This window comes from Sceloporus occidentalis, unplaced genomic scaffold (assembly GCF_023333645.1).
Source record: "Sceloporus occidentalis isolate IW3139 unplaced genomic scaffold, rSceOcc1.0.p SCAF_7, whole genome shotgun sequence".
Taxonomy (NCBI): Eukaryota; Metazoa; Chordata; class Lepidosauria; order Squamata; family Phrynosomatidae; genus Sceloporus; species Sceloporus occidentalis.
This window is the reverse complement of record NW_028316987.1, coordinates 24748781-24775681: the sequence shown is the minus strand read 5'-3', so window position 1 is coordinate 24775681 and position 26901 is coordinate 24748781. Positions and strand designations below refer to the sequence as shown.

The following is a 26901-nucleotide window of genomic DNA, read 5'->3' as shown; positions in this document are numbered from 1 at the left end:
GTAATCAAAGAAAGGTGTTCATCCATGCAATGACTTAAAAGTCAACCCTACCATGTACTATTGTGTTGTTGTTGTTGTGTCCCTTCAAGTCATTTCCAATTTATGGCAACCCTAAGGTGAACCTGTCATGGGGTTTTCTTGGCAAGCTTTGTTCAGAGGAAGTTTGCTGTTGCCTTCTCCTGAGACTGAGAGAGTATGACTTGCCCCAGGTCACCCAGTGGGTTTCATGGCCAAGTTGGGAATCAAACCCTGATCTCCAGCAGTCAAACCACTAAGCCATGCTGAGTTCTTCAAAATGTTGTTCATGTCTCATTGAAGTAGTTCATATGTACACAATGCATGATTTGATGACATGCATCTCGGTGGCTAAATGTACTGACATCACTAAAAAAAACCATGGCATTTAAGGCAATGTCATGCACTAACACACATATTCCATCTGCAATATTTGATTGCCTCTTATGCATTTGTGTACATGTAATCCAACACTTAATACTCCAATTGCAAATGGTAAAGACATGTCTTTTTGCTACTTTGCACTCTTAGCCTGTTAAGTTTATATCACAGGTGCATGCTTGTTCACAAATGTGCATGCACACACAGACGCACAATCACATGTGAAATACAGAGTCTTTGTTAATATGAATTTTCCGATTGGTGAAAATACAAATACAGTGCACAGACAGATCAAAATTTTGTGCAGGAAGAGCTGAATATATTTTGTAATAATGTGCCTTAAAAACCTGATTCCATAAAGAGCAGGTGCTTTTTGATGATTTTGTCATGATTTCTAATGTCTCATATTTTTTGTGTTATTAAATGGTTATTTTGATTTATACAATTATTTAAAATATTAAAACACCAGATTAGGTGCAGGGACCATAAAACAATGAAATGTGTGGCTTTAATGTACAGTATCCCAAAGTATATATTTAATAATATTATAGATTACCAGAGAGACAGAGAGAAAAGGTATAGCAATAAAAATAATTTATTGGAACCATGTTATCATTCTATCTCTTTGACAGTGTCTAATATTTCTTAGTATGTATGTAAAAGCATATATAACAATATAAGAATTGCCTTGCTGAATGAAACTATGGTCCGACCAGCCCAATATTTAGTTTCCAACAGCATGTAGCCAGTTGTTTTGGTAGAGGATGGCAGGAGGGTGATCCCTTTCTGTTTCCTTTCAGCATTTGGTACTCACAAGGGACAGTGCCTCTAAAAACAGAGGTTCAATGTAGCTATCATAAAAGCCTTTGCCTCTTTAAGGCTGCTGCAGTGTAACAGAACCTTCAAAACATACTTGCTTTGTTTGATCTCCTGGAGGAAGACAGTACCAGAATTTTGGCTTTATACTGTTTGCAAAATCCTGTACTATTTTGTCTTAGAACCCAAACCATTCATGTTGAATGACATACAATAATTTTAAGTTTACCCAGAGTTCTTTTTAAAATACATGTTGTTTATTCTTTGTATAGATTCCCCCATATTCCTGACATTAAACTTATTTCCTATAAGAGCCAACTTCAGTTTGGATTTTTTCCCCTGTGCTTCCTTTAATCAATTAAATGGGACAATGACATTCATCATATTCTAAAAAAATCTATTTCTAATAATTCATTGGAGTCGCTAACAAGTTGTGATCAAATAAGGACTCTCCAAGGATCAACTTAGGAGGTTCATGTGTTGCAACTGGGTTTGTGAGATACTGATTGCCTTTTGGAGGAATAACAACAATGAAATTATACCAATCTGTCCTAATGACCCCAAATACCAACTCCTCTGTTGTAACTAGATTTCACTTGTATTTTATTAACAGCTTCCTTCTCCTCCTTCTCAGAGCCAATACTCCTCAAAAGAGTACCAGACCTTGGCAAGATACCATTCCTGGGAGACTCCCAAAAGGACAGGAAATGTCACTAAATCAGACATCAGATTTCTGCTTAACATCACTATGTACTTGGATGCACATTTAACTCTTCACACATTGTCTCCAACCCAGTTTCCATTCTCCTGAAAATACTACATTGTAAACGTAGATTGCATAATGCAGTGCAATTCCATGCATTTCAAGAATACTGCATATTAAAACACAGTCCGGAGGTTGCGCCAAAGCCACACTCCATTCCTAAGCACTGGAGGGCAGCTTTGGTGCAGCTTCCGGATTCTTAGGATGCATGCATCATTTAAACAGCATACCTCCAAAGAGACCCGAAGCAGCTTTATTTTGGCAGTCTGTAACAGGCCATTGTTCAGCTTTTTATGTTTTGTAGTGGAATTTCTACATCAGCATCAGAAAGAATTCACCATATATGGTTTCTGCTACTATAACTGTTATGGCCAGAGCTGTAGTAGTTCTTGTTGTTGTTAACTGCCATCAAGTTGACTTTGACTTATGGCAACCCTATGAATGAGAGACCTCCAAGACACCCTGACATCAACCCAGGTCTTGCAGACTTAGGGCCATGACTTCCTTAACTGAGTCTATCCATCTGGAATGTGGTCTTCCTCTTTTCTTACTGCCTCCTACCTTACTATCTATCTGTCTGTCCCCACACCCACTATCTATCTTTCTCCCAGACTTAAACCCAAGGCATATTCCAAAGGGAATTAGTTTTAAAAAAACCCACGACATTAAAAATGTACAAATAATTTCAAACCCCAACTTTAAACAGTAAAAAATTATATGGAGACTGGTTGGGGGCATTTGTTATTGTCACTGTGTGCCTTCAAGTTGTTTCAACCAAGGCGACCTTATCATGGGGTTTTCTATGGCTGAGAATATGTGACTCGCCCAAGGCCACCCAGTGGGTTTCTATGGCTGAGTGGGGATTTTTCAACCCTGATCTCCTTGTACCCTAGTCCAACACTCAGACTACTACAGCACACTGGTTCTCATAACTTAATACAATATGTGAATAAACAGGCAATTTCCCCAACACTCCAGCTTTGGAAGCTACTGCTCTATGGAGACTGAAGTTCGGAATTTACAAAGCTGAAAGCCAAGTAGTCTGTTTATATGATATGATTCAGTGTATATTTAATCATATCACAGTCTAATTTTTTGTCAGTGACATTCTTAATTGGAAGTCAATGTTAAAATGAATGTGAAGATCAATGTATTCCATTGCAATACTTGAAAACTCAGCTAATAAAGAGTTCCAAGAGTGTCCTTGTGTGCATGAGTGCTTGTGTTTAACAGTATGGGTGGTGTGATGGTAATGCTGGCTTGGAATGCAAGACACACTGCTGGACTTCAGCACAAACATTCTGTAGTAGTGATTCCTGCAACCAGGGAGACTTGGTACAATAGCTACCCAGGCAATACAATGAGGTTAAAGGAGGAGGGAGGAGAAATGGGTGCAGGGGAGAGGCTGCCAGCAGGAAAACAAGAATGTTGAGCAAAGAGAAGAGACTGAATTAGGGCAAGAACACTTCACAATGTTCCAACACTGTGTCAGGCTTTCAGAGATCTAAACAGACAGAACGTTTGCTGCAAATGTTGAATTGGGACAGATCTAAGTTCTCTCCAATTGCATTTCATTTCAAGGCTGCATTTCATTCCTTAAAGATAAGCTGGCTCTTAAGCAGCTACTGCAGTAATATGTACAATGTTTTGTAGCTGTAGATGTATTTGTACTGTATAAGTACAACTTGTATTTGTAGCTCTTAACACATTGCTATGAGCTACAAAAGAGACATAGGCCCTATTCACATGATGAAAATAATCCAGGTAGAATTCGAGTTGAATTCCTGTTGTTCACATGCACCCCGAATACACATGATTCAGTTTGGGGGGCTACCAAAAAAACTCAACTTAACCTGGGGTATTCAACACTAGGTCTTTTCCCGTCTTAAAAAAAAATTCAGCATTAGCAGTGTGAATAACTATGCAAACAAACCTGGATTAAACTAAATATAACTTGGAACGGGTTCCAAATCGAAAGGATGTCATATTGAGGAGGGAGCAATCTTGTTTTCTGCTGCTCCAGAGAACAGGACCCAGAACAATGGATGCAAGCTACAGGAAAAGATATTCCATCTCAACATTAGGAGGAACTTCCTGAGAGGGCTGTACAACGGTGGAACACACTCCCTCGGAGTGTAGTGGAGTCTCCTTCCTTGGAGGTCTTTAAACAGAGACTGGATGGCCATCTGTCCAGGATGCTTTGATTGAGAGTTCCTGCATGGCAGGGGTTGGACTGGACGCCCCTGGGGTCTCTTCCAACTCTGCGATTCTATGATTCTATGAATACATTCGCATTTTTGACTCATTGGTAGGCTGAGGCTCCAGCCGGCTTCTCACGGAGATGCTCCTCCTCTTTCTCCTTCTCTGCACACCTGTTGCTACAGGTGGCTTCCAGGGGCTTCCTAGGAGAAAAGCTGTGTGTTCCCCCAGACTATGAGGATGAGTCCAGGACAAGCAATGGGGACCACCCCCTTCTTCAGCTGCCGGCTCCCAGTAAAATCCCAAAGAGAGGCGGATGGATTGCCAGTTCAAAGTGTGAATAACAAAACCAGAATGCGAGTGAGTATATGTGCATCATTCCAATAAAAAAACCACGTGAATGACCCCTTAAACAAGACTGGAATGTATGTGGAGCAGCAAAGAGATTTTAGCACCAACCTCAGCAAGCTCAACTTGCGTATTTTTGAACACAACAGGAACAAGAACAAGTGTTTGGTACATAATCCATTGTCTCCTGCACATGTGGAGGGCATCTCCACAAGCAATTAGAAGACCCCCCTTTTCTTTCTGTTTGTCCTTAGATGGGTGTGGTTGTTGTTATGTGTGTTGGGTACAATGCAATATGCTGCCCACTCTCGTTGGTGTGAAATCCTCTTGCTCATTGCATGTACTTCTTAAGTATCATGCTCCTATCCAGCCTCCTAGCACCCAATTTGTTCTTACAAGAATCATGAGAGTGCTGAGCACCCTGAGCCAGCCGCTAGAAGCAAATATGAAACACTGGAGGGCTCCACATTATTAGTAGAGGCTGACATGTTACTCTGCATTCAGTAAGACCAGAAGAGACAGCTCCTCATTTTACTATGCACATTGAATGGTTGAGGGGAGATCACGTTCTTTGGCTTTGAAAAGTAAAGAGACTGGATGATGCGCAACAGACATTTTGACAGTCTTTAACCTGAAGGACTATCTGGATTACCTTTCTGAGTCCTCAATTCTTATGTGATTTTGGAACCTGTTTGCTTATCAGCACAAACCTTTGGCAGCATGAAACAGTTTATGTACGGATGGAGGATGCTTGCTATAGAGAATTGTTTCCTTGCTTGCTTGCTTGTTTGCAGTACATATAATATACTCTATAACACATTTGTCAAGACAATTCACAAGGAATAAAACTCTTTAAATTTGACAATTAACAAGTAGTAGTATATAATCAGTATGAAAACAAACCCTGAGATTTAAAAGTAGCTATTATTCCCATGATAGGGTCACCTTAGGTCACCATAGATCAGAAATGACTTCAAGGCACTTGACAACGAACATTATCTAGCGTGACTTTTATGGCCTGTGACAACCAGAAGATCTTTGCCGGATGCTGAAACTACCAAAGTCGGTACCAAGTAAGTTTTTCTGCAGCAGGCGTTGTACAGCTGAAGCACTACCCAGGAAAGTTGCTAACCACTGCTCCTCACTCATTACCAGAAGCATTCAGAGAAAGGTCTCTGAAGGTCTTAAAGCCTGAGAAGGAGTATGTGAAGAGAGGCAATCCTTCTAGTACTCTGTTCACAGGTGAAAGCCATCATCTTAAACTGGGCCTGCAAACAGAAGCTGAAATCTTCTTTTTAATCTCCACTAGCAGTAGATCCACCAAGTCAATGGTAAAAGCTACTTTTGACTTCCACAAAAAAAAAATCAAATAGACACGTCCTGATCAACCAAGCTATGAACTTTATGCTAGAGAGCTAGATTTAATTTTATTTGGGGGTGGGGTGGGAGGGCTAAAAAGAGAAAACAGAAAGACCAGGGCAGATGAGACTGCCTTAAGATAGCATCATAATGTTCAACTTCTTCCAGATGCTTTTAAGCCATGAGAATGTATAGAAAAATGCTAATTGGTTCCAGAAACCGTTGAACAGAAACGAGAGCAACATGATCCTAAACACAAATTTTCAGGAAGAGTTATATGGGGTTACATTCTAATAAACTAACTTACAATTACAGGCCAGTTGCAGTGTCTCTGACAGTCTATTTATCCATCCACCCACCACAGCCTGGTCAATAATTTTCTGAACACTTCTAGAGATGCCAATGGTAGTGTGAAGACATACTATAGTCAATAAACAGACATTCCCTTGTAATAAAAAGAATAGATGTATAGTTCATTTAATCACTTTTGGGATGTTTTTTATACTTTGATTGCACTCTCACAGCGCTGGCCAACCGATCCTTTTATGACAGTGAGGGGTCCTGCCATTTAGCTCAAAGAAATCCTTCACTATACACTGTGATACATTTGGAAGATCAAGTTGCTTGCAGTCTCTAGTCTGTCACTGACTACAGGAAATGCCAGGAACGCTATCTGGTCATCCTGGATAAGTTCCAGTTGCTGAAGCCAGAAGTTGTGCACTGTTGACTTAAAATGTATCTGGGAGAAAAGGCATACCCAACTAGATCCAGAGATTGTAGTTTCCTCTTTGAGAGACGGGAAAGTAGCAGATTTTAAAGGAGGCAAGAATCAAGCTGCCTGATCCAGAAGATGATATAAATACAGGTCAAATGACCTTGTTGATTTTGTGGGACCTCCAGAAGATGTTGATGCAATCAACCATGGCATCTTTCCGAATAGCCTATCTGAACACTGCAATTATAAATTTCAAATATCAAACCTTGATTTTCCATTTTTTATAAGGGACACCATTTTGATATGTCATTATATTTAATGCGACTTGAGCGTACATGGATTTTGTTATCCATGGGGGATCTTGGAACCAAACCCCAGCGTATAACAAGGGTCCACTGTATTAGCATAATTCCTGGGTAGGGTAGGGTAGGGTAAGGAAAGCCAATGGCAAACCTCCCCTGAACAAATCTTGCCAAGAAAACCCCACAAAAGGGTTGCTATAGGGTCATCATAGGGTAGAAAAGACTTGAAGGCACACAACACACAAATCCTGGGTATGCCACAGCAGGCCACCAAGAGGATTCTTGCAATATTGTGTCAGGATGTTGCCATATACACTGGCTGCCACTCCATTTTGAAACCTAGCTTAAAATTCTGGCTTTGACCTTTAAGGCTCCAAATGGTTTGGGGCAACATTGCACTTGCTCACACATTTATCTATCCATCTGAAATCATTATTTGATATTCTCCTCTAAGTGCACTTACCAAATGAGTTGGGGCACAAAAAATGGCCTTTTCAGTTGTGGTGTAACAATTATGCAATGCCCTCTGTGGAGTCTCACTTAGAGCCCATTTACACTATAGAATTTAGCACTATTGTGCTGCTTTAACTGCCATGGTTCTATTCTATAGAATCCTGGGATTTGCAGTTTAGGGAGGGGCATATAGAATTCTCAACCAGAGCACTCCTGTGCCTCACCAAACTGCAAATCCCAAGATTACCTAGGATGGAACCATGGCAGCTAAAGCGGAATTACAGCACTATAATGGGCCCTCAGGGGCTGTGCAGCTGCCCCTGTTTCAGCCGGATTGGGGCCACAGCAACTGCAGGCCGTGTCCCTGATCTGGCCTTTCTAGGGCACCACAGTCATGTTTCTGTAGCTTGGCAGTGCTCTAGAGGAGTGCCGTGACACTGTGCGCTGTGTAGAGTGGCACGTGGTGTCATGGCACTCTGGAAGCGGAGCCGGGACGTGCATTCTGGCGACATCCGAGCACAGTACAAGGTGTTGGTTATTACCTATAAAGCCCTACGTGGCTTGGGCCCGAGTTACTTGAGGGACCGCATCTCCCCCTATGATCCGCTCCGCACACTCAGAACATCTGGGAAGAATCTGTTGGTAGTACCATCCTCCAAATATGTTTCCACATCCCAGATGGCGTTTTCAATAGCAGCCCTGTGGATTTGGAACAGTCTTCCTGAGGAGCTCCATCTCACGACCCCCCTGGATACATTCAAAAAGAGACTCAAAACCATTCTCTTTCGTCAAGCTTTCCCCCCGAAGAATAAAGTTACTCATGCTGACTGTTATCGATCCTCTGCCTTACCCTGGATACATATGTGATATGTTATGTACTATTTTATATTTTATAACAATTTTGTAATGGTTTTTTAGTCTGTAACCCCACTTCAATCCAATGGGAGAGGCAGGGAAACATATATAAAATTATTATTATTATTATTATTATTATTATTATTATTATTATTATTATTATGCACTGACTCCACCGCCAGACCAGCCCAAAGTGCCGGTCTGGACAGCTCTTCAGTGTCTGTTATGTCCTTTCCTTCACCTTTTTATTTCCCTAGGCATTTCAAAAACTGTTTCATATTCCCAGACTTTATTACAATCAATCAATCAATCAATCAATCAATCAATCAATCAACCAACCAACTAATCAATCAATCAATACAGTCAGCCATCCATGTCCACATATTTTTTTATCCACAGATTTAAGCATCCACCACTTGGAAATACTTTAAAATATATATAAATTCCACAAAGCAAACCTTGATTATCCACTTTATATAAGGAACACCATCTTACTATATCACTGCATATAATGGGGCTTGAACATCCACAGATTTTAGCATCCATAGAGATCCTGGAACTAAACCCAAGCAGATACCAAGCTTGTTGGTTTAACTTTAGTTTTATGTTGTTACATTTTTGGCATTCCCCCCACTTGCAACCAGTTTTATGATGTGCCGTCTCAAAATCTCTTTTGCACGTTGTGTTTTTAATTTATTTGTATACCACCCAGTCTGGAAACCACCCAGATTGGAAATGAACAATATATATCCCCATCCACAAAAAAAGGAAATACAAAGGACTACAGCAAGTATAGGACCATAGCATTAATTGCACACAAGCAAAATGATGCTCAAAATTCTGCAGTATAGACTCCAATCATATATAAAGAGAGAAATCCCAGAAGTGTAAGGAGAGTTCAGAAAAGGAAGGTGCACTTGGGACCACACTGCAAATACAGGATGGTAAATGGAGCACACCAAGGAATTCCAGCATGTACTAGACTATAGCAAAGTCTTTGACAGCATAGATCATGAAAAACTATGGAAAGCTGTTAAATTTAATTAAACGATTGTTCAGGGCACAATCTAAAAACTAATTGATCCTGAAAATAATAGGCAACTATGGGGCGAAACAGATGGCCCTGATGGGGTGGCTTGAAGCCGCCCCTTCCTAAAATAGATTAGGGCGGTGGCAACTGCACACTGCGACCCCAATCTGCCTTGAAGCAAAGATCCGCTCCTTTTTCGGTCAAGGAAAAGCTGGCTTTTCCCGCCGCGCTGCAGCCCCATGGTGGCTTCAGATGCTCCGGCAGTATGTGGCGTGTAAATGTCATACTGTCGGAGCGTCATGTAGCCGCCCATGTCTGGGCAATCGGACAGCTTCAAACCAGCTTCCCAAAGTCATCAGGACATGTGACGTCTAAACGCCAAGTGCCAATGACACCCAAAAGTGAGCTTTTTCAGGCCATCTGTCCCGGCCCTATATTGTATTAATCTAAAGTTACCAGCAATAGACACAAGCTAATAGGAACCATTACTCCTCAAGCTTTATTGAAAATAATGAGTTGGGTAAGAGGGCAGCTGCCATTGTGCTTCATGAGTCCTCCTGCCTTTTGCCAGCAATTAAGAGCTGTACCTATAATAACAACAAAAAGAGCAGGGCCTTTTGTGCCAGCACCTTGTCACTAGAAAGCATACCATTTAGTGATATCCACCTAAGCCTAGCCTTGCTGGCTGTGAAAATGTTGGGAAGCAGTTTTCTTCAGTGAGGAAGGTATTTTAGGATGGATTATATTTTCTCTCTGATTATATTTTAATGAGTGCATCTAGGTTTTAAGCGATGTAGTTTCAGTCTTGCATTTTATGTTCTGCTAGAGGCATACTGTATGGCAGAAAAGCAGGATATAGATAAATAAGGTATTCTTAACTCCTCACCCCACATACTGTAACCTACGTCGCTTGTCCCCCTATCATTCCCCCTTTTTAAGTTATTGTATTTTACTGTTTTTAAATTGTGATACTTTAATTGTAATTTTAGTATTGGGAGGGGGGTTGGGATGGGATTAAAAGTGGATTTTATTGTATTCTATGTATTTTTATTGCTGTAACCCACCAGGATTCCCTGTGACTGGGCGGGCTATAAATAAATAATTTATTATTATTATTATTATTATTATTATTATTCAATGTTTGAAAACCCTATCCAGTAAAGATGATAGGTTAGGCTCTTTTAAGCTCACAGAAGATCAGAATAATTAAGTTTATTTTCATTTATAAAACTGGAATTTAAAAAAGAAAAACTGAAAAAATAAAAATTTTCAAAGGTTTTTAAACTATTCATGCCTCATTTAATTCTAATACTTCTGAGAAACAATGGCTCCTTTATAAATGCCATACTGAACATCCTTGGTTTTCAGGGTTGTGTGACTTTTGTTCTCACTAATCCTTCCTTTACACAATCTAATAGCTTCACCTCCTGAGCTATCACAGTGTGTAGGCCAGTAATTCTAATTCTCATTTAATTCCTCACTGGACAGTCTTTCTGTGGCTGTTTCTTTTTCTCCAGCCTTGCATACTAAAAAGATTTAAGCATTTTGGAATCTGATGAACCTGTTTCATTTGATCTTAGCAAGACTCTTTTATAAACCAAATAACTCACTGATTCTTGTAAAAGGTTCCTGTGAACAAGCCGTACATCCTGGCACCACTTTCAATAGCTTAATGCAATAAACGTGTATGGAATACTTCAAGAAGGAGTAAAAATCATGTATGTTCAGCAGTATATACTAATTTATATGTGTACCACAGTATATGAAAGAAAATTATAAATTGGGGATGTTGTGATGGAAAGAGGGACATTTATTTCCAATCATCATACCCATAGGGAGAAATGTAAGATACTGCACTTAGGGCGGAAAAATGAAATGCACAGATATAGGATGGGTGACACCTGGCTGAATGAAACTATGTGTGAAAGGGATCTGGGAGTCCAAGTAGCCCACAAGTTGAACATGAGTCAACATTGTGATGAGGTAGCTAAAAAGGCCAATGAGATTTTAGGCTGCATCAATAGGAGTATAGTGTCTAGATCAAGGGGAAATTGTCCTACTCTATTTTGCTCTGGTCAGGACCCACCTGGAATATTGTGTCCAGTTCTGGGCACCACAATTTGAAAAGTATGGCCTGTTACAGACTGCCAAAATAAAGCTGCTTCGGGTCTCTTTGGAGGTATGCTATTTAAATGATGCATGGGTCCTAAGAGTCTGGAGTTTGCACCAAAGCCACACTCAATTCCTAAGCACCGGAGTGCAGCTTTTGGTGCAGCTTCCAGATTCTTAGGATGCATGGATCATTTAAATAGCATATCTCCAAAGAGACCCGAAGCAGCTTTATTTTGGCAGTCTGTAACAGGCCTATGTTGAGAAACTGGAGTGTGTCCAAAGGAGGGCAACTAAAATGTAGAAGGGTCTGGAAACCATACTCTATGAGGAACATCTTAGGGAGCTGGGGATAGCCCTGTTTAAATACTTGAAGGGATGTCATATTGAGGAGGGAGCAAGCTTGTTTTCTGCTGCTCCAGAGACTAGGACCCGGAGCAATGGATACAAGGTACAGGAAAAGAGATTCCAGCTCAACATTAGGAGGAACTTCCTGACAATAAGGGCTGTTTGACAGTGGAACAAATTCCCTCGAAGTGTAGTGGAGTCTCCTTCCTTGGAGGTCTTTAAACAGAAGTTGGATGGCCATCTGTTGGGGATGCTTTGATTGAGATTTCCGGCATGGCAGGGGGTTGGACTGGATGGTCCTTTTGGTCTCTTCCAACTCTATTATTCTGTGATTCTATGATTCTATATGAGAGACAAAATATTTTAATTTTCACATACATCACATGCAGGGAGAACAGTAAACATTTTTTCCATCCTTCTTCTGGGAGACAAGAAGAATGATGACAGCAATTTACATCCCTAAATTCAATTCTCCAAATGCTGATGCTAATTAGAAAATATGATCATGTGTAGGTTTATGCAATGCTCAGGCAGTATGCGGTGCTCATAGGAGCATGGAGCATGTTGCTGCTGATAGCAATTAGCCTTTCAAAGATTTGAGATAAATAATTAGAAGCTCGTGTAAATGGATGTGTATATTTACAGAGATCAATGACAGACATGTACTTTTTTACATTTTATATCTTTCTCATTTCCTAATAATAATAATAATAAAAGCTTTATTTGTATACCGCTTTTCCTTCTTGATCAAAGCGATTCACAATATGGCAACTGTGTGAACATATGTCACAATACAAAACAGTAGATTGCAAAAATACATTACATCTATGATTACATCAACAATTCCATAAAATCTAATACATTTGTAGTGAGGTACTCACCCAGGTGGAGAGAGCTGAAGGGGCTAAGGGCAGCCAGGTGGTGGAGGTTGAGAGGAAGGAGGAGGTTAACCCAGAGGTGGAGCCAGTGGAGGAGGAGCTGGAAGGATTATAAAAGCAGAAGGGCTGAGGTGTGTGGGGAGGAAGGATGGATGTGGAAGAGCTGGTTGGGCAGCAGTGGCCGGGGAAGGGAAAGAACAGGGTTTAAGGAGGCCAGAGAGGGACAGAGTCCCTGTGCCTCTTCCAAGAAGAGCCCTACGGCCAAAGCAAAGGCCCCAAGAGGAGAAGAGGCGACAGAACCCTCGAGAGGAGGGAGTCTGGGCTTTTGTGGGCTCTGGGGAGTGGACAACCAGAGACCTGGAGGATTTGGAGGATGAGTGGTGGAGTCCACAAGAGAAGCTTTGGGAAACAAGCCATGTCACGATGGGAAGTGGAGAAGTCTGACTTGAAGAATGGACTTAATCTTTTGAGTTATCATCTACTGGATACAAAGCTATTTTCTTATTAAAGGTACAGTTGTACCACACTTGCCTGAGTAAGTTTGTTGTGCATGTGGGAGAGAACATAAGGGGAGGAATCTGTTTCCTTGCAAGACGGAGTCTGTTATGCCAGCCCTGCCCACAACATTATACAACAATTTAAAAACAATTGATTGAATTGATTATACACATTTATAAGACAGTGATTAAAGAAGAATGTATTGTGTTGATATTTTAATTATTCTTACATTTGTCAAATTTGTGCAGTTATTGTGGGTTATAATGTCTGAGACAAGGTAGAGAAAAATCATCGAGACACCCAGAGGATAGTATGTTATCTTGTAGAATATTACAAGCATGTAAGACTCTGTCACTTCAGGGAAAATTACTTTGCACTGTATTTGCTGAGTAACAGTTTACTCGAGAAGCACATTCATCAGATCCAGCAGACAAAAGGATGTGTTTTTAAACATGCATTGACAAAGAGCTGAATCATTATTAAGCAATGAGACCTGAGAAAAGCAAAAAGCAAATGTACCTTCCATTCCTAAGCTATTGGAGGCTTTCTATTTAAATTAATGAGGGGAGCAGCATGGCATGGGCATTAAAAATGAATTGGGGGTGAGTGAAAGAGAAATATCTGGGCTATCAGTCACAAGCCATCAACAATACCAGGGACGTAGCCAGGATTTTTTTTGGGGGGGGGGGGGTCCAGACTAAGTGCCACCATTATATTGGGGCTTGGGTGTGACGGCGCAGCAGCACGCACCATTCATTTTTCTAATGGAAAGGGGGGTCCGAACCCCAAGAACCCCCCCCCTTGGCTACGTCCCTGACAATACAATGCATTTATGGCTTTCTGTAAACTTATCTGGACAGGTTTAATCTTTTTAATAAAGTACTTTGAAGTTGCAAGTTAAATATAGGCTAGATTGCTACTTTCACCAGTGCTAATTAAGAAAAGGCATTGCGGATTGGGCTATTATTGTTGCCACCATACACTTGTAAATCAATATGAGTATTGCTTGCTCCCCCTGCATTGATTTTCTCCTTGCACTAGTACTGACCAGTCCAGTTGGAATGAAGAAAAGAGCAAAGTTGTACCAAAGCCATTTTCTTTTTTTAAAAAAAGTGTTAGCTGCCAAAATATGTTCTGTATCTGTACCTCTGTATTAATATTTCGCCAACCATGTACCTGCTCTGGACATCAGATGAACCCATTTAGTTAGTGCAGGAAGACAGTTACTGCTGGAAACATAGCACTGTACTGTACAGAGCTACACAAAAGTAAACCCTATTTAGTTCTGTTGGACTCACTCGCATTCATATAAACAGGCATAGCTTGTCATGTGTGGCTTTTAACCAGGAGGAAGCAAGCAATGCACAGTCTGTGGGTTACATGAGACCCCTGAATGCACCCAATGCATCAGATTCCTAATATGCTGCCACCACCACAAGTCCCACCAGTGAAATCACTGCCAATCAAAGAAACCAGTGAACTTGTAAATCTATATCTATATCATTAAAATGTAAATGTTAATTTGTTCAAAATCTTAAATCTCTGAAAGTTCTTCACCAATTGCTTTGAAATTTTGACACGTTGCATTCGAATACACACGTTTTTATATACCTACTATGTTTTTATATACCGACTATGTTTTTATATACCGACTATGTTTTTATATACCGACTATTATACAGTTGTCACACTTGTGACAGGTAAAAATATGCTTTTTTTGAAAAACAGCGCCATCTCTTGGACATGAAAGCAACACATGCTATACTAAATATTTTACAATTCTATTTCAATGTTTCTGATTTATAATCCATTTATAATATCCAAATTTCCAATTTTATGATTCCATTTTAAGGTTTCCAGGAATGCTTGCCCACAGGGGAACATTGGGGAATGCATGCCCGTAGGGAGACATTGGGGGATGCATGCCCATAGGGAGACATTGGGGAATGCAAGCTCCTAGGGAGACATTGGGGGATGCTTGCGCATAGGGAGACATTGGGGGATGCATGTCCATAGGGAGAAACTGGGGAATGCTTGCCCATAGAGAAACATGGGGGAATGCATGCCCATAGGGAGACATTGGGGGATGCTTACCCATAGGGAAACATGGGGGAATGCATGCCCATAGGGAGACATCGGGTAATGTTTGCCCATAGGGAAACATCGGGTAATGTTTGCCCATAGGGAGACATCAGGGAAGGCATGGCCATAGGAAAACATTGGGGGATGCATGCTCATATGGAAACATTGGGGGATGCTTGCCCATAGGGACACATTGGGGAATGCATGCTGCTAGGGAGATATTGGGGGATGCTTGCCCATAGGGAGACATTGCGGTATGCATGCCCATAGGGAAACATGAGGGAATGCTTGTCCATAGGAAGACATTGGGGAAACGTGCACTTTCTCTTTTCTATCTTTTCCATTTAACCAGACTGAGCGACAGCAACACATGGCCAGGTACTGTTAGTAAGCTATAAAACCATTACTGAAATGCACTGAAATTGCCATGATCTTCCCCCTCATCATTCTATCCCATCAAGGCATCCAATAAGCCATTATTTTTACCTCCTCAGCAGTGATATGCTTAATAGTAACAGAGCCCCATGAAATACTCTGTTCTGCAGTATTCCAGGGCTCTATGGTATGGGAGGTTAATCTGCCACTCTCTTATACTATCCAGCCACCTTTGTGTTCATCCAATTTGGTTGCAAGTTTGATGGTGACAGGGCAAGACCATGAACAGGAGAGTGTAAGGGAGAGAAAGCAATACATTCCTTGCCAACTTGTAGGACATTTGTCTATTTTGGCTTCTGCACCTGTAATTGAGAACATCCTATTTACAGGCTTTAACCATTTATTGTTCTCTGTAGACAAATGGCTTATGAATGAGTCTTTAACAGATTCTTTAATTACCCCTTCAGTAGCCCCTCTTCACTGTCTGATGTTATTTTCTGTAGCCGGACAAGTGGAGAAGTTTACTTGCTGCATTTTTATTCATTCATTCATCTTTTTTTAATTAAAAATTATAGGAGACTTTTTATAATTCAGTTTTACCATAATTAATAGGGCTCTGCGTTGATAAGGGCCTTAGTACATACTTAGTTAGAATATCAGGTTATAAACAAGTGTAAGTTTGTTTTCAATTCAAATTCATTATAGACCAGTGGTTCTGAACCATTGGTCCTCCAGAAATTTTGGATTTCAAAAGGCAGAAGTCCCAGCCAGCATGGGCAAAGGTCAAAGAACATCTGGAGGACAAAAATATGAGACTCAACTGCTGTAAGGCTCCGTTTTTAGATTTTAACTACAGCTCGTTGTGTAAAGGTAGATATAAATGTCAAGTTTCTTTGCCAAGGGGAAGGGAGTGTCTTTGCTCCATAAAAACAGCTCTCAGATCCCACCCTTAATTTGTGTGTGAAAGAGAGAAAGAAAAAGGAGGGTCCTTCTTGCCTTTACAGCAGTTAAGAAGCCTAGCTGATCATCAGGATTTTCCTGTTGTAGTTCTGATGGACTCTGACCTTAAACTTCCCCCCCTCCTTTGGTTGCTTCTGCTCTCCCCCTTTCAAAAATCATAGAAACGTAGAGTTGGAAGAGACACAAGGGCCGTCTGGACCAACCCCCTGCCATGCAGGAACTCACAATCAATGTACTCCCGACAAATGGCCATCCAGCCTCTGTTTAAAGACCTCCAAAGAAGGAGACTCCACCACACTCAAGGGAGTGTGTCCCACTGTTGCTTTGATCATTTTGCCTTTTTTGGCTTGACTTAGCAGTACACCACTGGATTCAGTATTTCTCAGCCTCACTTCCCTTTCTTTTAAAACAGAAACCAACACTTAGCTTGTAAACACAGGAGGTTGAAAGCCAGAAACTCTAAGGTTGTGACATGGGAAATGCTACATGTTCCATGGGAAGGATCAACAAGACAGACAAAGCTGAAGAGTGGGTGCGTGGTCATGAAATGGTGGAGCAGAGACAGGTTTAGATTTGTTAGGATCTCTGTCACCAAGAGATCCTAAATGGACAGATGATTCAAGTGGACCTCAGTAGCATTCTCTCGTGTGTCGTGTCCCATCTTGTCCTGTGCTCCAGATGCTGCTGCAATTGAGAAAGAAGGGTCAAATGGGCACAATGTTAAGAGCCTGCCAGTGCTGTCTGGGACTGGGAAATCCGTGGTGGGCTAGTAGTTTATGCCCTTCCTTCGGTTATACTTTTATTGTTACTGAATGATAACTTGCTTTATTTCTTGTTGAGTGCCACCGTGACAAACATCCTGGGTTAATTTACACATTCTTTATTATTATTACTATTATTATTAGTAGTAATAGTAATAGTAATAACATTTATTTGGTCATTGACCAGTATAATATTATTATTATTTTAGTAGTAGTATTTGTTTGTTTATTTATTTGTATCCCGTTCTTTTCCCAGGACTGGGACTCAGAGCGGTTTCACAGCATTAAAAACAGTACAATAAAAAACATTTTTTTAAAAAAAGGTACATTAAAAAGGAATTAAATTATTATGGTATTAAAACAGATAGTTATTAAAAGAATAAAACATATTTTAAAAGGTAAAACTATATATAGAGGGGAAAAACTTTATATAAGTTTTGCACAGGACTTTACAAAGTCATCAAAACAACATAAAACCTGCCAATGGTGGACAATCTAAAATCATCAAATATAAATTATAATAACTAGATAAATTGTCCCATTAAAATAGCTATAAAACTATTAACATTCTGTTAAGAAATAACAAATATTCTGGAAATACAGGATAAAATGTTGATTGTACCAGGCTAATTCTTTCATGGAGGTAGGTCCAAAACACACTGCAGAACTAATCCAGTCTGAGACTACTTTAACTGCCCTGGCTCAATGATAGGGAATTCAGGGAAGTGTAGTTGTGTGAGACATTTAGCCTTCTCTGTTAGAGAGTTCTAGTGCCAACATAAACTATAATCCCCAGGATTCTCTAGCACTGAGCCAGTGCAGTTAAAGCGGTGTCAAACTGGATTATTTCCAGTCTGAATAAGGCTACGGAAATAACCTGGTTAGACACCACCTTAACTGACACAGCTCCATGTTATGGAATTCTGGGAACTGTAGTTTGTTGGGGTACTTGAGCTTGTTTGAGACCACTTTAACTGCCACAACTCCATGCTATGGAAGTCTGGGAATTATTTGTTAGGACACTTGAGTCGGGTTGGGACCACTTTAACTGCCACAGCCCCATGCTATGGAATTCTGGGAACTGGACTTTGTTGGGGCACTACAGTTGGTTTGAGGCCACTTTAACTGCCCTGGCTCCATGCTATGGAAGTCTGGGAATTGTTTGTTGGGGCAGTAGAGTTGGTTTGAGACCGCTTTAACTGCCATGCTCAATGCATGGAATTGTGGGAATTGTTTGTTGATGAACTAGAGTTGGTTTGAGACCGCTTTAAGCTACCACGCCTCCATGCTATAGAATTCTGGGAACTGTTGTGGCACCAAACCTCTCTGATAGAGAAGGCTCAATGTCTCACACAACTACAGTTCCCAGAATTCCTGGGCATTGAGCCAGGACAGTTAAAAGTGGTGTCAAAAACGTGATTACTTCAACACGGAGGATGCATTTCCTGAAGTGTTTACAACTAGGCCTCTGGCCAACTGTGTTCTCCCCTCAGGACTGGAACTCATTCACTTCCATAGCTGGGCGGGGCTTTAGGGGGCGGGGCCTTCAGGGGGCGGGGCCAGAGCTGCTGCTCTGCGTTCCTCGCTGCTTTCATTCATTTGCTGGGTCTCCAGCCGAGGAGGAGGACGCAGAGGGAGCCCTCTCGCTTCCTCAGGAGCAGAGCCGCCAAAAGGGATGGAGAAGGGGGCTTTCTCCACTCCAGAGCTCCCCTGCCTTGGCAGCCAAGGTAAATGGGACTGAGGGGAGCAAGGGGGAATACAAAAGCCCCCCCCCCCAAAAGTCTGTTCTTTACTGAGGGTTGGAGAAATATAACCCACTTCAGTTGCCAGGGCTCCATGCTATGGAATTCTGGGAACTGTAGTTTGTTGGGCCCCACAACAAACTACAGTTCCCAGAATTCCATAGCATGGAACCCTGGCAAACCGGGTTATATTTGTCCTGGTCACCTTGGGGCAGGAAGCATAGCAGATAGGGATGGGTTGCTTCTGTTGCAAGATGTTTGCATTCTTCTCTTTCCCTTTCTTTAAATAGATAGGGATTTCCTGCATGCAAGCTCTCCTCTGCCTCTTATTCAAACTAACCATGTGATTTAGGTCCCCCTTTGGGACTAACAGATGCATTCTCTTAAAGAGTTGCATCTGAACTGTCTGTTTTCCATCTTCCTCCTCTCTCAACTTTCTCTGGACAGATGGTGAGACAAAGACTTTTTCTCTACATGAACCATTCACTAGTCCAGTGGTCCCCAAACTGTGCCCTTTAAGAGATTTTGGACTTCATCTCCCAGAAGCCCTTGCCATGTTGGCCAGTAGTCTGGGATTCTGGGAGCCAAAGTCCAAAAATCCCTTGAAGAGCACAGTTTGGGGACCACTGCAAACTAGATTAGGATATAGCTTTTATGTGTATAGATAGATAGATAGATAGATAGATTAAAGCCATTAGTAAACTTTTGTTTTGAACCACAAGCTACTTGTGTTGTTTTTGGAGTCAGTCTCAGTTCTTAGGGAAGCATAGCTACACAAAGGCAGCTCTCCTAATTTAAAGCTAGACCCTAATAGGCTTGGCTTTGCGCTTTCCCTGACCACTTAGAAGAACCTCTTCCTAAACAGAGAAATGGTATTTTCATTGCCTGGCATGCGTGTGTGTGTCAGCCCATCCATCCATTCATCCATCCTTATCTCCTTTCGGAGGAGTTTATCACACTGGAGCTAATTTCGGCATTAAAGATAGATTAAAGCGCATTTAAAGCATCCCACAAATAAAGGGGAAATGGTGAGTAATTGCGCAAATGATTATCATGCAAATGCGCAAATAAAATGATATTGGAAATGCATTGTCGCTGAAATCCCAAAAGTTAAAAAGATGTGTGTTAATACTTCTTTGAGACCACTTTAATGGTGGGTTTTGTGTGATGTCGTGCAAAATGGTTTCCCATAATTAAGCAATTTTTCCAGGTTATTCACAGGATAATTTCCCGATCTTCTTCGTGTCATAAACTTCATAGAGAGCCTTCCTCTAAATCAAGGTTGTGCCAGTCCCAAAGGGGTGTGGTGCTGGAGCATGAAGGGATAGGCATCCACCTTGTGTCCCTCTTGGAATTCAAAGCTTGCAGCATGTGAAAAATGAGATGCCTCCTTTTGTTTCTCAGAGAGTCAAAAAGGGTTGGGGTTTCTTAAAAGCCACCCTTTCAAAGTAAGGCATATAGCTCTTCTTTGCTGTAGATCTTTGCACTTCTTTCATCTAGACCACTGGTTCCCAAACTGTGGTCCTCCAGAGGTCCCAAACACCTGAAAGATGAAAGTTTAGAAACTGCTGATCTAGATGTACCATTTCCTAAAAGTGTATATTCTCCAAGTCTGCTACTAAATAGAGTTGATGGAGGCTTTGCATCCTTTTACATGCCCTTCGCTTTCCACATCCAAATGGAAACACCAAGTTGAACACTGCGACTTTCCTAGTTCATTCGTATAAAATTGTGTCTGTAAAACCCCAGCAGTGAACCCTGTTAAGGTGAAAAAGATATTTCTGCAAGCAACTTCTCCATTTGTGAAGTGGAAGGCTTCCATAGTTTTTTGTGGGTTTTTCAGGCTATGTGTTCTGGAAGAGTTTATTCTGGCAAAACGTCAGAATAAGCTCTTCCCTGGAGGTTTTTTAACAGAGGCTTGATGGCCATCTGTCAGGGATGCTTTGAGATTTTCTGCATGGCATGGGGTTGGACTGGATGGCCCTTGTGGTCTCTTCCAACTCTATGATTCTTTGAGAACATGGTTACATAGCCTGAGGACCCCCCAAAAAACCTCTCCATTTGATTAAAGCTCGAACTACTTTTGTATTGCAGTGAAGCACTAGAGAAGAACTATGTTAAGGGCTGACATGGAGGCAGGTCTTGCTAATTCATACAAATTCAACGAACAGGTGTTGCAGAGCTTTGAAAACTGTTTCCTATTTTGTATTGTCAACCAAAAGGTGGTTAAGTTAACTTCTGATGCAATGATGATGACAGCACAGCCATGTCCAAAGCAGTCAGAAATGTCAGGTTGGTTGGCCCTTGAGTCAAAGGCTTGGCTGAAGGAGTAAGGTTGTGTAGGAGTAAGATTGTGCACAGACCCAGCGGCCAACTCTTTCCCACATCTACCCTGGGAGCAATATTACAAGGGGCAATAACATCAGCCACAGCATCAGAGGTGCTCTTACTCCATTGTGATAGATGCCATCCTATGCCAGCAATGCCCCTCTATACCCTACGTTGGGCAAACAGGACAGTCTCTATGCAAGAAGATCAGTGATGTCAAAACTCTGGCCCTCAGCATCCCACACCATTGGCCAAGGTGGCTGAGGCTTCTGGGAGCTGAAGTCCAAAATACCTGGAGGTCCAGAGTTTGGACATCGCTGAGATAGACACACACAAATCTGAAATTGGAAATGGCAGCACCCAAAAACCAGTTGCAGAACATTTCAACCTTCCTGAATGTACAGGGATTTGCAGATCACATTCCTTGAACAAGGAAATTACTATGGAAGACTAGAACAAGAAACTTCTGAATTGAACTGCCTTCACAAATTTCAGTTGATTAGCTGAGGTAATGGATATCATGTAAATATGACAAAAGGAGTCTTCTCAGAGTTTTGAACTCAATGAAACTTACTTTTGGTGAGCATATTTGTTGCTTTCACACATCAAAACTGACTGACTCCTGTAAAGATCTGAAAGACTTGTACCACCTTGTCCAGCCCTTTGAAAATTTAGGGCAAGGGACTTGATTTGCATCTTTCTGGATCCTCCTGCATTCTATCATTCTACAACTGTACAAATATGCTTTTTACCTGAGGCTTTAATACTCCCTAGTACAGCATCTGAACAAGTGGGTTTAGCTCATGCTAAAACACAGGATAGTTAGTCTTAAAAGTGCTGCCACATTTTGTTTTTTCTCTTCTCCCTCCCCCCCTTTTTTAAACAGAACAAAGTTGAATCCCTGACTACAGCTCAGCTCAGTAGGAAAAACTGACATCAGCAAATGCTGCATCTGCACTTCAGGACTAATCCTGTTTGACATTACTTTAACTACCATGGCTCAATACTGTGGAATTTTGGGTTTTGTACTTCTGTGAGATATTTAGCCTTCTCTGTCAGAGGGTTCTGGTGCTACAACAAACTACAATTCCCAGAATTCTGTAGCACTGAGCCGTGGGAGTTAAAGTGGTGTCAACTTGGATTATTTCTGCAGTGTGGATGTAACCTAAGTGGCCACACTCCCTGACATCACCTGCCCCATGAAACGGAGTAGTTAACTAGCCCAGCACCTCTGATCAGTTTCACACTCCTGATGTGGCTTCCTGAAAATAGTTTGTTCTCGTGTTATTGGTTAATGGATCAAAGAATACCAGAATCTCCCTTTCATCTGTTGTGTATTACTAAACACCCCTCCCTGCCCTCTCATTCCTGGGGACTCCAGATCTTGTCTAGGTCTTATGGAATTCTGAGTCTTTGCTTTTTTCTGCTAGTTGCATGGTGCCATCTGCATATCTTAGACTGGTAATGTTCCTTCCCCTGTTTTTCATGCCTTCTTACTCTGAATATAAACCTATTTTACATAGGATATTTTTGCCATACAAGTTAAACAAATAGGGTGATTAAATGCAGCCTTACTTGACCACCTTGCAGTTGGAAACCATTCAATTTTTTCCGTATTCTGCCCCTAACAGTAGCTTCTTGTTCAGAGTGCAGGTTGTGCATCAGGATAATCAAATGTTGTGGCCCACCAGTTTCTTTAAGAGCAGCCAGTAGCTTTTCATGATCTATACAAATTAAAGGCTTTTTTGGTAGTCTATAAAGCACAGGCTGATTTTCTTTTGAAATTCTTTGGTTCACTCTATTATCCAGCGTCGGTTTGCAATATGATCTCTAGTGCCTCTTCCTTTTCTGAACCCAGCTTGGACATCTGGCATTTTTCACTCCATATAAATGATCTAAAATTTATTTATATCCCGCCCCTCTACAAAATGCAACCATATATGGTAAGAGCCTTTATTGTATAATTTTGAGCATCATTTTACTTGCATGGGAAATTAATGCAATGGTCCCACGATCCTTGATGACCCTTTCAGGAAATTGGAATGTATATTGAACATTTCCAGTCTCTTGGCCATTGTTTAGTTTCACAGATTTTTAACAGATTTTATTTAGAACTAGAGTTCATTCTGTGTCTGTAAAATGAAGCAGCTCTGTTGATATGCCATCTGTTTCTGGTGATTTATTTTTCCCAAATGCTCTGAGTGCTGTTTCCACTTCATTTTCTAAAATTGGATGTTTGTCTTTATATGGTTATTTTTGAAATGAATCTGTCATCCTTTATGTCATCTCTTTTATGTAGTCTGTTTATTGTTTCCATTGTCTTTTTATTTCTGTTTTGTTGTGTTCATGATAATACGTTCCTTTTATTTTTAAGAGCTTGTTATTTACACACTAGTGAAGTTAGATTCCGGTCTGAACTGATAAGGCTGAATGACATGGTGAAATAGCATTAAAGACAGGTCTTTGGTTCAACAGCTGTTGATGTATTTGCCTAGAGTCAAGAAATTCTTTACAAGTACAGTTTACTCAGGGGAGTGTGAGAAGGCATGCATCCGTGAAGTCAAGGATAAAAAGAGCTTTCATAGATCAACCAAATATTTTTGTGTTCTTTACTCTCATCCTTTGTGAAATCTGAGCTTTGAAGATGCAAACACTGAGAAGTTAGCGTGTGTATCTATTAATTTTAAAATTTAAAAGTGCAGATGAATAGTGATTCACTTCTTAAATATTGCAAAACATAATCATTGTGAAATGCACAGTGCTTTCTATGATGTAGGTATCATAAGCAATCCTTATCATTACAGAATTATCTCCTGGTTTGATTTCACACTTTATGCATTCTATTTTGATGTTAAACGACGTTTTATTAAAATTACATATCATAGTAGGAGCAAAGCTTTTCTGAACACAAGCACTGTCATGGGTGGAGTTGTGATTCAAAACAGAGGTTGTTCCAGCATCCATTAAGTGATGTGGTGACTTAGTGGTTAAGATGCCAGTTCTGACTATTGAAAGGTTGGCAGTTCGAAGTCCAAGCGCTGTGGGACAGAGTGAACTTCTGTCACTAGTTCGAGCTTCTGCCAACTTAGCAGTTTGAAAGCATGCAAATGCAAGTAGAGAAATAGGTACCACTTTGGTGGGAAGGTAGCACCGTTCTGTGCAATCATGCTGGCCACATGACCACAGAGTCGTCTTTGACAACACTGCCTCCCTCGGATGGAGAGGAGCACTGCCCCATACAGTCGGTTATGACTAGATATTCATGTAAAGACGAAACGTTTACCTTTTACCAGTATCGATAATTGATCTGAAACCATTTTGCGGTCTCAATGTACAATCATGTGAGCTAGTGTGGTGTGCCAAAAGCATTGAACAAGGACTAGATATATGAACAACTAATAATTAAGGGGCATTCCAACTCTACGATTCTATGATTCTATGATTCTTTCATGTTGAGGCTCCCAAGACATAGCACACACATATGTGTAGCATTATCATGGCAAGAGCTGAACAGTTGTTCAAACTGATACATTTTCCTAGTTTGTCTTATGCCAAAATCCCTACCCATTTTTCAGATGACATACAGCAGTGAGGGTGGAATTAGATCTAAAGACAGTGAGTGAAACACTGGCAGATAATAGAATCAATATACACTCGGCCCCCGGGTTACGAAATTAATTCGTTCCGCCGCCATTTTCGTAACCCGGAAGGCTTCGTAAGCCGAAAAAGCCATAGGCGCTAATGGGGAAAAGCCGGGATTCCGTGCAAAATAGCGCCGAAAAGCACCAAAATTTTATTCGCAACCCGGAATAACCTTCGTAACCCGGAAATATTTTTTATTATTTTTTTTTTTCGTAACCCGGAAATTTCGTATTGCGGCGCATTCGTATCCCGGGGTAAGAGTGTATATATATATCAAGGAGCAGAACAGTCAAGAAAAATAAACCAAGAATCTGAAACCTAAGGGCAACTTTACATACAGTGGACCCTTGTTATATGCTGGGGTTTGGTTCCAAGATCCCCCGTGTATAACAAAATAGGTGGATGCTCAAGTCCCATTAAATATAATGACATAGCAAAATGGTGTCACTTTTAAAAAATGGAAAATCAAGCTTTGATATTTGAAATTTATACTTTTTTGGAACATTTTCAAACTGTGTATGCTTGAATCTGTGTATAAAAAATCAGTGTTTAAGAAGGGCTGACTGTACATGCTTTTTAAGAAACGAATGTTGTTCGATTGCCAGAAAATTTTAACTAAAGCCTTCCCTGCCTGCTTTGACTCCCTCCTCTTGCACAAAGATTTACCAGTAGTACTCTGCTGCAATATTCCTGTAGTAAAAATGTGGCCAAGGGAGATTTGAAATGCAAACAAGTGATTTACTAAGATAATAATGAAGGATATCTATACAAACAAAAGAAACAAGGTTTTAAACCTATTTGATATAATCCTTAATCTACTGGAATCAGAGTTTGAAAGTAATGTATTAGGGTAACTTTCATTAACATTTGGAGAGTCAACAGTATTGTTGTTTAAAAAAGTAAGGGGTCTCAAGTCATTGGTTGTGGGTTCCCTGGCATAACAAATACTGTCTTTAAATGTTTTTTCTTTTAAGGGAAAAGCCTCCCCACCCCAGCTTTTCAACATTTGAACAAGGATCCTGTTCTGCAGAGCACTACAAGATACTGCTGATGCTGCTTCCACTGTGAAATAGTAGACTCCAGCATGATATGATGCAGAAAGGGAATTGGCTACTACTAGCCTCCTTTCTTGAGAGCAGAGCATGGGAGGGGAGAAACCATGTGGCCTGTGGACTGCATACAGTTCCAGGGCCATTTTAGTAGCCTGCCACAGCCCCCTTCCTGAAAATAACTGTATGTCTATCTGTTTTTCTTTCTGTGTGTGTTTTGTGTGTGTGGTCCAAGATACAGTGCAGCAATAATCCAGTTTGAGGCCGCTTTAACTGCCCTGGCTCAGTGCTAAGGAATCATAGGGATTGTAGTTTATTGTAGCATCAGAGCTCTCTGATGGGGAAGGCTAAATATCTCACAAAACTACAGTTCCCAGAATTCCCTATCTTTGAGGCAGGGAGGGCAGTTAAAGTGATCCCAAACTGGATTATTTCTGCAGTGTGTTTTGGACCTCTGTGTGTATTGCTGCCCCTGGAAGTCTGTCGGCAATTAATCTGTAACATGTATTATGATTTTATTTTATTTGTTGTAACCATTTTGAAATTATCTGTTTTTAAACTGAGAAACTATTTAATACATTACTGTATATATCTTTAAAAACTTTATTTATTGTTGTAAAGTTGATTTTACTCTAAGCTGTCCTAAGAGCTTTGGATGATGGACAGAAGCCTAAATTCTATAAAGGCACCAGATCCTGTTTGCTCTTGGAAGTGAAGCAGAGTCAGCCCTGGTTAGTACTTGAATGGGAGACTGCCAAGAAATAACAATTGCTGAAAAGTATGTTTTAGAAAAAAGAACTGGCAAAATCACCTTTGAGTATTCCTTGCCTAAGAAAATCCTATGAAATTCATGGGGTCACCATACGTTGCTGGTGACTTGAAGGCGTGCACAC

At 40.8% G+C, this 26901-nt stretch overlaps 1 protein-coding gene across 1 annotated transcript in view; it reads left to right on the top strand.

The window, feature by feature from the left end:
• The first annotated feature begins 18683 nt into the window (after positions 1-18683).
• Positions 18684-26901, top strand: part of PLEKHG4B (pleckstrin homology and RhoGEF domain containing G4B) — a 107053-nt gene continuing 98835 nt past the window's right edge. The window contains exon 1 of the mRNA XM_089532270.1: positions 18684-18974. Within this exon, the coding sequence (XP_089388396.1) occupies positions 18684-18974 (291 nt within the window). The remainder of the gene's footprint in view (positions 18975-26901) is intronic.